General features: G+C 44.6%; 1 protein-coding gene across 6 annotated transcripts in view; it reads left to right on the top strand.

Moving 5' to 3' along the window:
- chek2 (checkpoint kinase 2) overlaps nucleotides 1–14,807 on the top strand; it is a 96,220-nt gene that overhangs the window by 71,549 nt on the left and 9,864 nt on the right. For 4 of the 6 annotated variants that reach the window (XM_072247579.1, XM_072247576.1, XM_072247575.1 and 1 more), the window contains 2 exons: nucleotides 13,589–13,704; nucleotides 14,493–14,578. In XM_072247579.1, coding sequence (XP_072103680.1) covers nucleotides 13,589–13,704; nucleotides 14,493–14,578 — 202 coding nt within the window. Of the gene's footprint in view, nucleotides 1–13,588; nucleotides 13,705–13,877; nucleotides 14,579–14,807 lie in introns of those variants that run through there. The other 2 variants (XR_011883675.1, XM_072247577.1) reach the window with 2 other exon arrangements.

A 14,807-nucleotide genomic window follows, 5' to 3' on the forward strand; every position in this document is an offset into this window, starting at 1 on the left:
ATACTCAAGGTGAGGTCTCACCAGTGCCTTATAAAGCCTCAGCATCACATCCTTGTTCTTGTATTCTAGACCACTTGAAATGAATACTAATATTGCATTTGCCTTCCTCACCGCTGACTGTACCTGCAAGTTAAACTTTAGGGTGTTCTGCACAAGGACTCCCAAGTCACTTTGCATCTCAGATTTTTGGATTTTCTCATTGTATCGGAGGGATAGGATACCGCCTGGGTGGGAGGCATGGCTCTGCTGGTAAAGAATGGCATCAAATCAGTAGAAAGATGTGACATAGGATCGGAAGGTGTTGAATCCTTGTGGGTTGAGTTAAGAAACTGCAGGGGTAAAAGGATCCTGATGGTAGTCATATTCAGGCCTCCCAACAGAAGCTGGGATGTGGACCTCCGATTACAACAGGAAATAGAAAAGATGTGTCAAAGAGCAATGTTTTGATAGTCATGAGAGATTTTAACATGCAGATCGATTGAGGAAAATCATTGGTAATGGATTTTAAGAGAATGAGTTTGTTGAATGCCTAAGAGATGACTTTTTAGAGCAGTTTGTCATTGAACCTACTAGGGGATCAGCCATACTGGATTGGGTGTTGTATAATGAACTGGAGGTGATTAGGGAGCAGCGATCACAATATGATTGAGTTCAACTTGAAATTTGATAGCGAGAAAGTGAAGTCTGACATAGCAGTATTCAGTGGAGCAAAGGAAATTGCAGTGGTATGAGAGGGGAGTTGGGCAAATGGAAGGAAATGCTGGCAGGGATGACAGCTGAGCAACAATGGTGTGAGTTTCTGGGGAGAAATGACGAAGGTACAGGATAGATGCATTCCAAAAGTAAAGAAATACTCAAGTGGCAAAATAATACAACTGTGGCTGACAAGGGAGGTCAAAGGTTCAATTTAAAGTCAGAGAAATGTGTACAATATACAAACCCCATTTCCAGAAAAGTTGGGATATTTTCCAAAATGCAATAAAAACTAAAATCTGTGATATGTTAATTCACGTGAACCTTTATTTAACTGACAAAAGTACAAAGAAAAGATTTTCAATCGTCTTACTGACCAACTTAATTGTATTTTGTAAACATACACAAATTTAGAATTTGATGGCTGCAACACACTCAACAAAGCTTGGGACAGAGTTAAAATAAGATTGAAAAGTGCACAGAATATTCAAGTAACACCTGTTTGGAAGACTCCACATTAAGCAGGCTAATTGGTAGCAGGTGAGGTATCGTGACTGGGTATAAAAGTAGCGTCCATCAAAGGCTCAGTCTTTGCAAACAAGGATGGGTCGTGACTCACCCCTTTGTACCAAAATTCGTGAGAGAATTGTTAGTTCAAAAGGAACATTTCTCAACTCAAGATTGCAGAGAATTTAGGTCTTTCGACATCTACAGTACATAAAATTGTGAAAAGATTCAGAGACATCTCAGTGCGTAAAGGGCAAGGTCAGAAACGACTGTTGAATGCATGTGATCTTCGAGCCCTTAGGCAGCAATACCTAAGAAACTGTCATGCTACTGTGACGATTATAGCCACCTGGGCTGGGGAGTACTTCAGAAAACCATTGTCACTCAACACAGTCCATCGCTGCATCCAGAAATGCAACTTGAAACTGTATTACGCAAGGAGGAAACCATGCATCAACTCTATGCAGAAATGCCGGCGAGTTCTCTGGGCCCAAGCTCATCTCAGATAGACCGAAAGACTGTGGAACTGTGTGCTGTGGTCAGGTGAGTCCACATTTCAACTAGTTTTCGGAAAAAACGGGCGTCGAGTTCTCCGTCCCAAAGATGAAAACGACCATCCAGATTGTTATCAGCGAAAGGTGCAAAAGCCAGCATCTGTGATAGTCATAGTCATAGTAGTCATAGTCATACTTTATTGATCCCGGGGGAAATTGTTTTTCGTTACCCTTGCATAATAAATAATAAATAGTAATAGTAATATTACTATTAGAAGATAGAACATAGAATAGTACAGCACAGTACAGGCCCTTCGGCCCACAATGTTGTGCCGACCCTCAAACCCTGCCTCCCATATAAGCCCCCACCTTAGATTCCTCCATATACCTGTCTAGTAGTCTCTTAAACTTCACTAGTGTATCTGCCTCCACCACTGACTCAGGCAGTGCATTCCACGCACCAACCACTCTCTGAGTAAAAAAACCTTCCTCTAATATCCCCCTTGAACTTCTCACCCCTTACCTTAAAGCCATGTCCTCTTGTATGGAGCGGTGGTGCCCTGGGGAAGAGGCGCTGGCTATCCACTCTATCTATTCCTCTTATTATCTTGTACACCTCTATCATGTCTCCTCTCATCCTCCTTCTCTCCAAAGAGTAAAGCCCTAGCTCCCTTAATCTCTGATCATAATGCATACTTTCTAAACCAGGCAGCATCCTGGTAAATCTCCTCTGTACCCTTTCCAATGCTTCCACATCCTTCCTATAGTGAGGTGACCGGAACTGGACACAATACTCCAAGTGTGGCCTAACCAGAGTTTTATAGAGCTGCATCATTACATCGCGACTCTTAAACTCTATCCCTCGACTTATGAAAGCTAACACCCCTTAAGCTTTCTTAACTACCCTATCCACCTGTGAGGCAACTTTGAGGGATCTGTGGACATGAACCCCGAGATCCCTCTCTTCCTCCACACTACCAAGTATCCTGCCATTTACTTTGTACTCTGCCTTGGAGTTTGGCCTTCCAAAGTGTACCACCTCACGCTTCTCCGGGTTGAACTCCATCTGCCACTTCTCAGCCCACTTCTGCATCCTATCAATGTCTCTCTGCAATCTTTGAAAATCCTGTACACTATCTACAACACCACCAACCTTTGTGTCGTCTGCAAACTTGCCAACCCACCCTTCTACCCCCACATCCAGGTCATTAATAAAAATCACGAAAAGTAAAGGTCCCAGAACAGATCCTTGTGGGACACCACTAGTCACAATCCTCCAATCTGAATGTACTCCCTCCACCACCACCCTCTGCCTTCTGCAGGCAAGCCAATTCTGAATCCACCTGGCCAAACTTCCCTGGATCCCATGCCTTCTAACTTTCTGAATAAGCCTACTGTGTGGAACCTTGTCAAATGCCTTACTAAAATCCATATAGATCACATCCACTGCACTACCCTCATCTATATGTGGTCACCTCCTCAAAGAACTCTGTCTTGTTAGACACGATCTGCCCTTCATAAAGCCATGCTGACTGTCCCTGATCAGACCATGATTCTCCAAATGCCTATAGATCCTATCTCTAAGAATCTTTTCCAACAGCTTTCCCACCACAGACGTAAGGCTCACTGGTCTATAATTACCCGGACTATCCCTACTACCTTTTTTGAACAAGGGAACAACATTCACCTCCCTCCAATCCTCCGGTACCATTGCCGTGGACAACGAGGACATAAAGATCCTAGCCAGAGGCTCAGCAATCTCTTCTCTCGCCTCGTGGAGCAGCCTGGGGAATATTCCGTCAGGCCCCGAGGACTTATCTGTCCTCATGTATTTTAACAACTCCAACACCTCCTCTCCCTTAATATCAGCATGCTCCAGAACATCAACCTCACTCATATTGTCCTCACCATCATCAAGTTCCCTCTCATTGGTGAATACCGAAGAGAAGTATTCATTGAGGACCTGGCTCACTTCCACAGCCTCCAGGCACATCTTCCCACCTTTATCTCTAATCGGTCCTACCTTCACTCCTGTCATCCTTTTTTTCTTCACATAATTGAAGAATGTCTTGGGGTTTTCCTTTACCCTACTCGCCAAGGCCTTCTCATGCCCCCTTCTTGCTCTTCTCAGCCCCTTCTTAAGCTCCTTTCTTGCTTCCCTATATTCCTCAATAGACCCAGCTGATACTTGTTTCCTAAACCTCATGTATGCTGCCTTCTTCCTCCTGACTAGATTTTCCACCTCACTTGTCACCCATGGTTCCTTCACCCTACCATTCTTTATCTTCCTCATGGGACAAATTTATCCCTAACATCCTGCAAGAGATCTCTAAACATCAACCACATGTCCATAGTTCATTTCCCTGCAAAAACATCATCCCAATTCACACCCGCAAGTTCTAGCCTTATAGCCTCATAATTTGCCATTCCCCAATTAAAAATTTTCCTGTCCTCTTTGATTCTATCCTTTTCCATGATAATTATAAAGGCCAGGGAGCAGTGGTCACTGTCCCCCAGATGCTCACCCACTGAGAGATCTGTGACCTGACCCGGTTCATTACCTAATACTAGATCAAGTATGGCATTCCCCCTGGTCGGCCTGTCCACATACTGTGACAAGAATCCATCCTGGACACACTTAACGAATTCTGCCCCATCTAAATCCTTGGAATTAATCAGGTGCCAATCAATATTAGGGAAGTTAAAGTCACCCATGATAACAACCCTGTTATTTTTGCACCTTTCCAAAATCTGCCTCCCAATCTGCTCCTCTGTATCTCTGCTGCTACCAAGGGGCCTATAGAATACCCCCAGTAGAGTAACTGCTCCCTCCCTGTTCCTGACTTCCACCCATATTGACTCAAAAGAGGATCCTGCTACATTACCCACCCTTTCTGTAGCTGTAATAGTATCCCTGACCAGTAATGCCACCCCTCTCCCCTTTTTCCGCCTGATAGATAGTAAATAGTAATAGTCATAGAAATAATAAATAGTAATAGAAAATAGTAATAAATAGTTAAATAGTAATATGTAAATTATGCCAGTAAATTATGAAATAAGTCCAGGACCAGCCTATCAGCTCAGGGTGTCTGACCCTCCAAGGGAGGAGTTGTAAAGTTTGATGGCCACAGGCAGGAATGACTTCCTATGACGCTCTGTGCTGCATCTCGGAGGAATGTGTCTCTGGCTGAATGTACTCCTGTGCCCATCCAGTACATTATGTAGTGGATGGGAGACATTGACCAAGATGGCATGCAACTTAGACAGCATCCTCTTTTCAGACACCACCGTGAGAGACTCCAGTTCCATCCCCACAACATCACTGGCCTTACGAATGAGTTTGTTGATTCTGTTGGTGTCTGCTATCCTCAGCCTGCTGCCCCAGCACACAACAGCAAACATGATAGCACTGGCCACTACAGACTCATAGAACATCCTCAGCATCGTCCGGCAGATGTTAAAGGACCTCAGTCTCCTCAGGAAATAGAGACGGCTCTGACCCTTCTTGTGGATAGCCTTAGTGTTCTTTGACCAGTCCAGTTTATTGTCAATTCGTATCCCCAGGTATTTGTAATCCTCCACCATGTCCACACTGACCCCCTGGATGGAAACAGGGGTCACCGGTACCTTAGCTCTCCTCAGGTCTACCACCAGCTCCTTAGTCTTTTTCACATTAAGCTGCAGATAATTCTGCTCACACCATGTGACAAAATTTCCTACCATAGCCTCACCTCAACCTCATCTCCTTTGCTGATGCGTCCAACTATGGCAGAGTCATCCGAAAACTTCTGAAGATGACAAGACTCTGTGCAGTAGTTGAAGTCCGAGGTGTAAATGGTGAAGAGAAAGGGCGACAAGACAGTCCCCTGTCGCACACACAGTGTTGCAGACACACGTACTGTGGTCTGCCAGTCAGGTAATCAGGAATCCATGATACCAGGGAAGCATCCACCTGCATCGCTGTCAGCTTCTCCCCCAGCAGAGCAGGGCGGATGATGTTGAACACAGTGGAGAAGTCAAAAAACATGACCCTCACAGTGCTCACTGGCTTGTCCAGGTGGGCGTAGACACGGTTCAGCAGGTAGACGATGGCCTCCTCAACTCCTAGTCGGGGCTGGTAGGTGAACTGGAGGGGATCTAAGTGTGGCCTGACCATAGGCCGGAGCAGCTTCAGAGCAAGTCTCTCTAGGGTCTTCATGATGTGGGAAGTCAATGCCACCGGTCTGTAGTCATTGAGGCCGCTGGGGTGTGGCGTCTTCGGCACAGGGACGAGGCAGGGCATCTTCCACAGTACAGGAACCCTCCGGAGCCTCAGGCTCAGGTTGAATACATGGCGAAGTACTCCACATAGCTGAGGGGCACAGGCTTTGAGCACTCTGGTACTGACACCATCCAGTCCTGCAGCCTTGTTTGGGTCGAAACGTTTCAGCTGTCTTTTCACCTGTTCAGCCGTGAAGCCCACCGTGGTGGTTTTGTGTGGGGGAGGGGTATAGTCATGAGAGCAGGGTGGGGGACTGTGAGGAGGGGCAGGAGGGGAGAGTGGAATATGTGTTGGTTGGGGGCCGACAACAGATGGCTCGTGTGGGATAGGCAGGGGCCACAATGTCAAATCTGTTAAAGAACAGGTTAAGTTCGTTGGCCCTGTCCACACTGCCTTCCGCTCCTCTGTTGCTAGTTTGCCGCAACCCAGTGATGGTCCTCATCCCCCTGCAGACCTCTCTCATGTTGTTCTGCTGGAGTTTCCACTCAAGCTTCCTCCTGTACCTGTCTTTAGCCTCCCTGATCCTGGCTTTCAGGTCCCTCTGTTTTTCCCTCAGCTCCTCCCTATTTCCATCTCTAAACGCCCTCTTTTCAGCATTCAGGATGTCCTTAATGTCCTTTGTCACCCATGGCTTGTTATTTGAATAACAAAGGACAGTTCTTGTTGGAACATTGCAGTCCACACAGAAGTTAATGTAACCAGTGATGGTATGGGAGTGCATCAGTGCCCACGTCATGGGTGAGTTGCATGTATGTGAAGGTACCATTGACTCTGAGGCATATATTAGGATTTTAGAGAGACATGTGTTGCCATCAAGCCAACGTCTCTTCCTGAGACGTCCATGCTTATTTCAGCAGGACAATGCCAGACCACATTCTGCACGGGCTACAACAGCGTGGCTTTGTAGACACAGAGTGCGTGTGCTTGACTGGCCTGCTGCCAGTCCAGATCTATCTCCTATTGAAAATGTATGGCACATCATGAAGAGGAGAATCAGACAATGGAGACCCACGGACTGTTGAGCAGCTGAAGCCTTGTATCAAGCAAGAATGGACAAAATTTCCAATTGCAAGTCTACTACAATTAGTATCCTCAGTTCCAAAACGATTAAAAAGTGTTATTAAAAGGAAAGGTGATGTAAGCATGCCTCTGTCCCAACTTTTGTTGAGTGTGTTGCAGCCATCAAATTCTAAATTTGTGTATGTTTACAAAGTACAATTAAGTTGGTCAGTAAAGCTATTGAAAACCTTTTCTTTGTACTTTTGCCAGTTAAGTAAAGGTTCACGTGAATTAACATATCACGGATTTTTGTTTTTATTGCATTTTGGAAAATATCCCAACTTTTCTGGAAATGAGGTTTGTACATCCTGAAATGCTTTTTCTTCGCAAAACATCCACGAAAACAGAGAGGTGCCCCAAAGAATGAATGAGAACCCCAAAGTACCCCCCCCCAAGCTCCCCACTCCCGTGCGTAAGCGGCAGCAAGGCAACGATACCCCCTCCCCCCGGCAAAAAAAGCGCACCCGCTACCGAGCAAAAGCATGAGCTAGGCAATAGCAAAGACACAGACCTTGAAGTTACTCCAAAGAATATCACATTGCATTCGGCAACCCACAGGTTCTCTCTCTCCCTCATAAGGGAGAGGCTGGTGTCCCCCATTTTCACAGTGAGTGGAAGACATAACAACAACACGCTGGTTTATGATGTTAAAAAGTTGGTTTCATCGCTTTTATGAGCTCTGTGCCCGAAGATTGCAAAGATCTCGGGTCTTCGGGCCCACAGCCTCCCCGACACACACATCTCGTGCAGTGACACTGACCCTCAATCCCACCCGTTTCCAGAGACCCAAGATCTTGGGCTTCTAAATGTTGGGCCTCCTCTCACACCGAACCCTTGGCATGCCAAACAACAGCCGGTCCTGAAACCCTGAAAACGGGTCCCATTCCCACAAAGAACCGAAGTCTGCATGTAACTCCAGATCAGGGTCTTCAAAGGAACCCTGAAAGGGAAAAATAAAGATATGAAAGATGGAAATAGAGCCGTTTCCGAAGATGCAAGTAAAGGAGTTGCCATTTAGTGCCATCTTAACTCCATCTGCAAGGTTAGAGCAATGGCTCATTGGTAGGAGGCAGCAAGTGAGAAGAACAGGATCCTTACAACACACATAAAAGTTGCTGGTGAACGCAGCAGGCGAGGCAGCATCTATAGGAAGAGGTACAGTCGACGTTTCGGGCCGAGACCTTCGCCAAGACCAACTGAAAGAAGAGCTAGTAAGAGATTTGAAAGGGGGAGGGGGAGATCCAAAATAATAGGAGAAGACAGGAGGGGGAGGGATGGAGCCAAGAGCTGGACAGTTGATTGGCAAAAGGGATATGAGAGGATCAAGGGACAGGAGGCCCAGGGAGAAAGAAAGGGGGAGGGGGGAAGCCCAGAGGATGGGCAATTTACGGATGGGGTACGAGGGGGAGGTGGGGCATTAACAAAAGTTAGAGAAGTCACTGTTCCTGCCATCAAGTTGGAGGCTACCCAGATGGAATATAAGGTGTTGTTCCTCCAACCTGAGTGTGGCTTCATCTTTACAGTAGAGGAGGCCATGGATAGACATATCAGAATGAGAATGGGACATGGAATTAAAATGTGTGGCCACTGGGAGATCCTGCTTTCTCTGGTGACAGAGCGTAGGTGTTCAGCCAAACCGTCTCCCAGGCTGCGTCGGGTCTTGCCAATATATAGAAGGCCACATCAGGAGCACCAGACGCAGTATATCACCCCAGCCGACTCACAGGTGAAGTGTCGCATCACCTGGAAGGACTGGGGCCCTGAATGGTGGTGAGGGAGGAAGTGTAAGAGCATGTGTAGCACTTGTTCCGCTTACAAGGATAAGTGCTGGGAGGAATGGGGGGGACGAATGGACAAGGGAGTCGCGTAGGGAGCGATCCCTGCGGAAAGCAGAGGGGGGCGGAGGGAAAGATGTGCTTAGTGGTGGGATCCCTTTGGAGGTGGCGAAAGTTACGGAGAATTATATGTTGGACCCGGAGGCTGGTGGGGTTGTAGGTGAGGATGGGGTGAGAGCAGTTGTGCATGAAATGGGAGAGATGCATTTGAGAGCAGAGTTGAATGGTGGAGGAAGGGAAGTCCTTTCCTTTAAAGAAGGAGGGCATCTCCTTCGTCCTGGAATGAAAAGCCTCATCCTGAGAGCAGATGCGGCAGAGACGGAGGAATTGCGAGAAAGGAGTGGCATTTTTGCATGAGACAAGGTGAGAAGAGGAATAGTCCAGATAGCTGTGAGAGTCTGTTGACTTATAGTAGACATCCGTAGATAAGCTGTCTCCAGAGGTAGAGATCTAGAAAGGGGAGGGAGGTGTCGGAAATGGACCAGGTAAGCTCGAGGGCAGGGTGAAAGTTGGAGGCAAAGTTAAAGAAGTCAACGAGCTCAGCATGCGTGCAGGAAGCAGCGCCAATGCAGTCGTCAATGTAGCGAAGGAAACGTGGGGGACAGATACCAGTATAGGTTTGGAACATGGATTGTTCCACAAAGCCAACAAAAAGGCAGGCATAGCTGGGACCCATACGGGTGCCCATGGCTACACCTTTAGTTTGGAGGAAGTGGGAGGAGCCAAAGGAGAAATTATTAAGCGTAAGGACTAATTCCGCTGAAGGAGAAATTAGGAGGAATATAATCCTTTTCTGGTTGTAGACACAAAAGAGAGGGCATACAACAAAACAAAACTTAGTGGGAAGGCAAAGGATTGGCAAGCTTTTAAAACCCTCACAGAGAGCAACTGAAAGAATCATTATGAGGGAAAAGATGAAATATGAAAGCAAGCTGGCAAACATTATCAAAGTAAAAGCTTTTTCAGGTATGAAAAAAGGAGATGAGGGTGGATATAGGACCAGAAGAAAATGAGGCCGGAGAAATAATAATGGGGGCCAAGGAGATGGCAGCTGAACTATTTTGCAGCTGAAAGGAAATTATAGACCAGTTAGCCTGACTTCAGTGGTTGGGAAGATGTTGGAGTCAATTGTTAAGGATGAGGTTATGGACTACTTGGTGATACAGGACAAGATAAAACAAAGCATGGTTTCCTTAAGGGAAAATCTTTCCTGATGAAATTGTTGGAATTCTTTGAGATCACAAGTAGGATAGATAAAGGGTGTGTAGTGGATGTTGTATATTTGGACTGTCAGAAGGCCTTTGACAAGGTGCCACACATGAGACTGCTGACTAAATTGAGAGCCCATGGTATTACAGGAAAGTTACTGGCAAGGTTAGAGCATTGGCTGTTTGGTAGGAGGCGGCAAGTGAGAAGAAAAGGATACTTTTCTGGTCGGCTGCCAGTGACTAGTGGTGTTCCACAGGGGTTGGTGTTGGGACCGCTTCTTTTTACGCTATATAAAAAAAATCTGGCGCCAAGATCCGATGCTGTTGGCAGATCATCAACTCGGGAATGACGCTGTTTGGTCAGCCCAAAACCTGGTGGTCTGCCAACACATGGAGATGTCCATGGCCGAATGCTGCTGGCTGGCACATTCTCGCCTGCAAGAATATGTGCTGAGGGATGCACTCAAACTTGGTGCAGCCACCGCGAAGGCCCATTGGGGATGGAATACCTCACACTTGTCTGTATTAAACTCCACCTGCCATTTTTCAGCCCATTTTTCCAGCTGGTCCAAATCCCCCTGCAAGCTCTGAAAACCTTCCTCACTGTCCACTACACCTCCAATCTTTGTATCATCAGCAAATTTGCTGATCCAATTTACCACATTATCATCCAGAGCATTGATATAGATGACAAATAACAATGGACCCAGCACTGATCCCTGTGGCACACCATTAGTCACAGGCCTCCACTTAGAGAAGCAATCCTCCACTACCACTCTCTGACTTCTTCCATTGAGCCAATGTCTAATCCAATTTACTACCTCTCCATGTATACCTAGCGACTGAATCTTCCTAATTATCCTCCCATGCAGGACCTTGTCAAAGGCCTTACTGAAGTACATGTAGACAACATTCACTGCCTTCCCTTCATCCACTTTCCTGGTAACCTCCTCAAAAAACTCTTAATAGATTGGTTAAGCATGACTTACCACGCACAAAGCCATTTTGACTCTCCCTAATAAGTCCCTGTCTATCCAAATACTTGTAGATCCTAACTCTTAGTACTCCTTCCAATAATTTACCTACTACCAATGTCAAACTTACTGGCCTATAATTTCCCAGATTACTTTTAGAGCCTTTTTTAAACAACAGAACAAAATGAGCTATCCTTCAATCCTCCGGCACCTCACCCGTAGATACTGACATTTTAAGTATATCTGCCAGGGCCCCTGCAATTTCAACACTAGTCTCCTTCAAGGTCTGAAGGTAGAACATACAAGGTAAATGGTAGGGCACTGAGGAGTGCAGTAGAATAGAGAGATCTGGGAATACAGATACAAAATTCCCTAAAAGTGGCGTCACAGGTAGATAGGGTCGGAAAGAGAGCTTTTGGTACATTGGCCTTTATAAATCAAAGTATTGAGTATAAGAGCTGGAATGTTATGGTGAGGTGGTATGAGGCATTGGTGAGGCCGAATTTGGAGTGTTGTGTGCAGTTTTGGTCACCAAATTACAGGAAGGATATAAATAAGGTTGAAAGAGTGCAGAGAAGGTTTACAAGGATGTTGCTGGGACTTGAGAAACTCAGTTACAGAGAAAGGTTGAATAGGTTAGGACTTTGTTCCCTGGAGCGTAGAAGAATGAGGGGAGATTTGATAGAGGTATATAAAATTATGATGAGTATAGATAGAGTGAATGCAAGCAGGCTTTTTCCACTGAGGCTAGGGGAGAAAAAAAACCAGAGGACATTGGTTAAGGATGAAGGGGAAAAAGTTTAAAGGAAACATTAGGGGGTCTTCTTCATACAGAGAGTGATGGGAGTGTAGAATGAGCTGCCAGATGAAGTGGTAAATGCGGGCTCACTTTTAACATTTAAGAAAAGCTTGGACAGGTAGATGGATGAGAGGTGTATGGAGGGATATGGTCCAGGTGCAGGTCAGTGGAACTAGGTAGAAAAATGGTTTGGCACAGCCAAGAAGGGCCAAAAGGCCTGTTTCTGTGCCGTAATGTTCTATGGTTCTATATCAATGATGTTTGTTGACATACAAGGATTTCTAACTGGCTTTTTGCAACGTGGAATTTTGAAAAACATTGCTTTCTACTTGGCAAGTCTCAAAAAGAAATGATAGCTGGAAATGTCGAAGTCAGCTGGTCCTGATGAAGGGTCTCGGCCTGAAACGTCCACTGTACCTCTTCCTAGAGATGCTGCCTGGCCTCCTGCGTTCACCAGCAACTTTGATGTGTGTTGCTTGAATTTCCAGCATCTGCAGAATTCCTGTTGTTAGCTGGAAATTGTTGGTGTTTCCAGCAAATTATCTTTTTGTTAATTATTTAGCATTGAGAGCAGAAATGTGTTTGGTTTTAAATTATGTGCAAACTTGCCACTGGTATTGGAAGTGTTTATGAATTATGTACATGTTTCCATTAGGATGGGTGGATATGTTTCTATAGATACTGGAAATCAACAGAGAGACAAGCGTGCATGCGTGTGCGTTCTCGCTCTCTCTGTCGCTCGCACGTGCTCTCATCCCCCCCCCCCCACCCACCATCGGAAAAAGCAGTTAGTGCAAGTGATGCAGCCGAGCTCTATTTCAGCATTTAAGAGAAGTTTGGATAGGGCTATGGAGGGCTACGGAGAGCTATGGTCCCAGTGCTGGTCGGTTGGATTAGGCAGTTAAGTGGTTCGGTGTGGGCTAAATGGGCCGAATGGCCTTTATCTGTATTGTACTTTTCTGTGACTCTTAAGTTCACATATTTAATTGGACTTTGGTTTTTGTACATGAGATGACCCAACTAGAAAGTGGTTTAAAATGTACATGTTAATCATATTTGAGAATGAATATGCCTATGAGTAAAATCTACATGAATTTATTACAAAGCACATTTTAAATTTGATCTGATTTCTAAAAGATTTTGTTTAATTAAATGGAGAATATAAATGCCCATTGTGCTTTCATTATCTTAAGATAGGCAATGTTCCTTTCAGTTTTACATATTAGTCCGAGTTTATTAATCTTGAATACGTGAATCTGCAACCTTCTGTGTAGAGAATATAAAAGATTCACAATGCCTCGAATGTAGAGCAGACTCCTAATCTCAGTTATGTGAACTCCTTGTTCTGAGAGGATGCCTTTATTCCTATATTCTATAGCTAGAGAAATGGCCTAACCTGTAATGGATTCTAATTTGAGCAGAAGAGTTGCTATGGCATTCTTTTTAAAATGCAGCTTCTCCGGTCAGAATGGAGAAGTCTGTCTCTTCCTCTCCAATGGATCACGGAATTTGGAGGATAATCAAGGGTCCATAAAATTTTGGTGTTGCACGCGAGCTAACTTTACTCCAGGTACTAGACTGAGGACCAATACACTTTTCCAAAAAAAATTGTATTTTTATCACATCGAGGATATTTTTTGCCCACACAGAGAAGTTTGATGACGGCAGATGTTTTATCTTGCAATATTGCTTAAGAATTGGTAACACTGATTATCGAAAGCAAAACTGTTTAGATGTCTCCTTTTGTTTTTCCTCTAGCTTGGCTGGGTATCCACCATTTAGTGATCAAAACAAGGAGATGGCACTGAGGGATCAAATTATAAAAGGTCATTACAAACTAATCCGTGACTGCTGGGTGAATGTCTCTGAAACAGGTAGGCACGAAATTTCAAAAGTCTTTGAAGTTTTTAACAGGAGTGAGGTGCTGGCAGACCTATGTTACTACCTTTGAGAAGATTGTACTGAGCCACCATATTGGAAAGTAGTTGGTATTTTGCCTAAAGGAACAATGGGGTGTAATAATTTTACATTTTTGTTTGTCCTTTAGGCTTCAGCTTACATACCTATAAGATGGCAGAATACCGTTTTCTAGTGGTGATTAAGATGTTCCAAATGGACTGTGGAATACATCTTGCTGTATTCAACTTGATTTTTACATAAAATGTTCACAATCAAAAGGCATCAAGAAGGAAAGGAGTCTATTATTTTAATGTATCGATGGTTCTGCATGGGGAGAAGAAAATTCAATATTTACTGTTCTGACCTGTCTGTTGTTCTAGTGTACCAATTGTTTCAATACCTGGAATCTAAGTATCTCTTGCTAAGCAAAAAAATTAAGGCTACTTTCGTCTACAATGAGCAGTTGTTGATGTGAAATAGAACTCAAGGTACTAGAAATATTTTGCAGACTGGCCACATCTGTGGGATACAGTAAATGCTTTGGTACAAAGAGTACTGGTAAGTATTATCTGTTATGATGTGGGGTTATTAAGCTACAACATGACTTTTCTTTCTCTCTCAATAGATGCTGCCTAGCCTGCTAAGTATTTCAGACATTTTATTTATTTTTGGGTTTCAGTTATGATGTTAACCATGTTGTCTTCCACAATGGTATTTCTGCCTCATCCCTTGCCAAAACCTAACCGTTGTCCTTTTTTTTTAGCAAAGGACTTGGTGAAGAGGTTGCTTGTTGTAGATCCAGAGAAAAGACTCTCAACAGAAGAGGCACTTAATCACCCATGGATGCAGGTAATTTTGCTTCTAAACATTATTCACATAGCATGGCACAGTGCTACTTCAAGCTCCAGAAACCCTGGTTCTTTCCTGATATTTGCATGTTCCCTCTGTGTCCTTGAGAATTTCATAAAACATAGAAATTTACAGCACATTACAGGCCCTGCGGTTGTTGTGCCACCCATGTAACCTACTCTAAAAACTGCCTAGAATTTCCCTAGCACATAGCCCTCTATTTTTCTAA

This window comes from Mobula birostris, chromosome 31 (genome assembly GCF_030028105.1).
Source record: "Mobula birostris isolate sMobBir1 chromosome 31, sMobBir1.hap1, whole genome shotgun sequence".
In the NCBI taxonomy this organism is placed as follows: Eukaryota; Metazoa; Chordata; class Chondrichthyes; order Myliobatiformes; family Myliobatidae; genus Mobula; species Mobula birostris.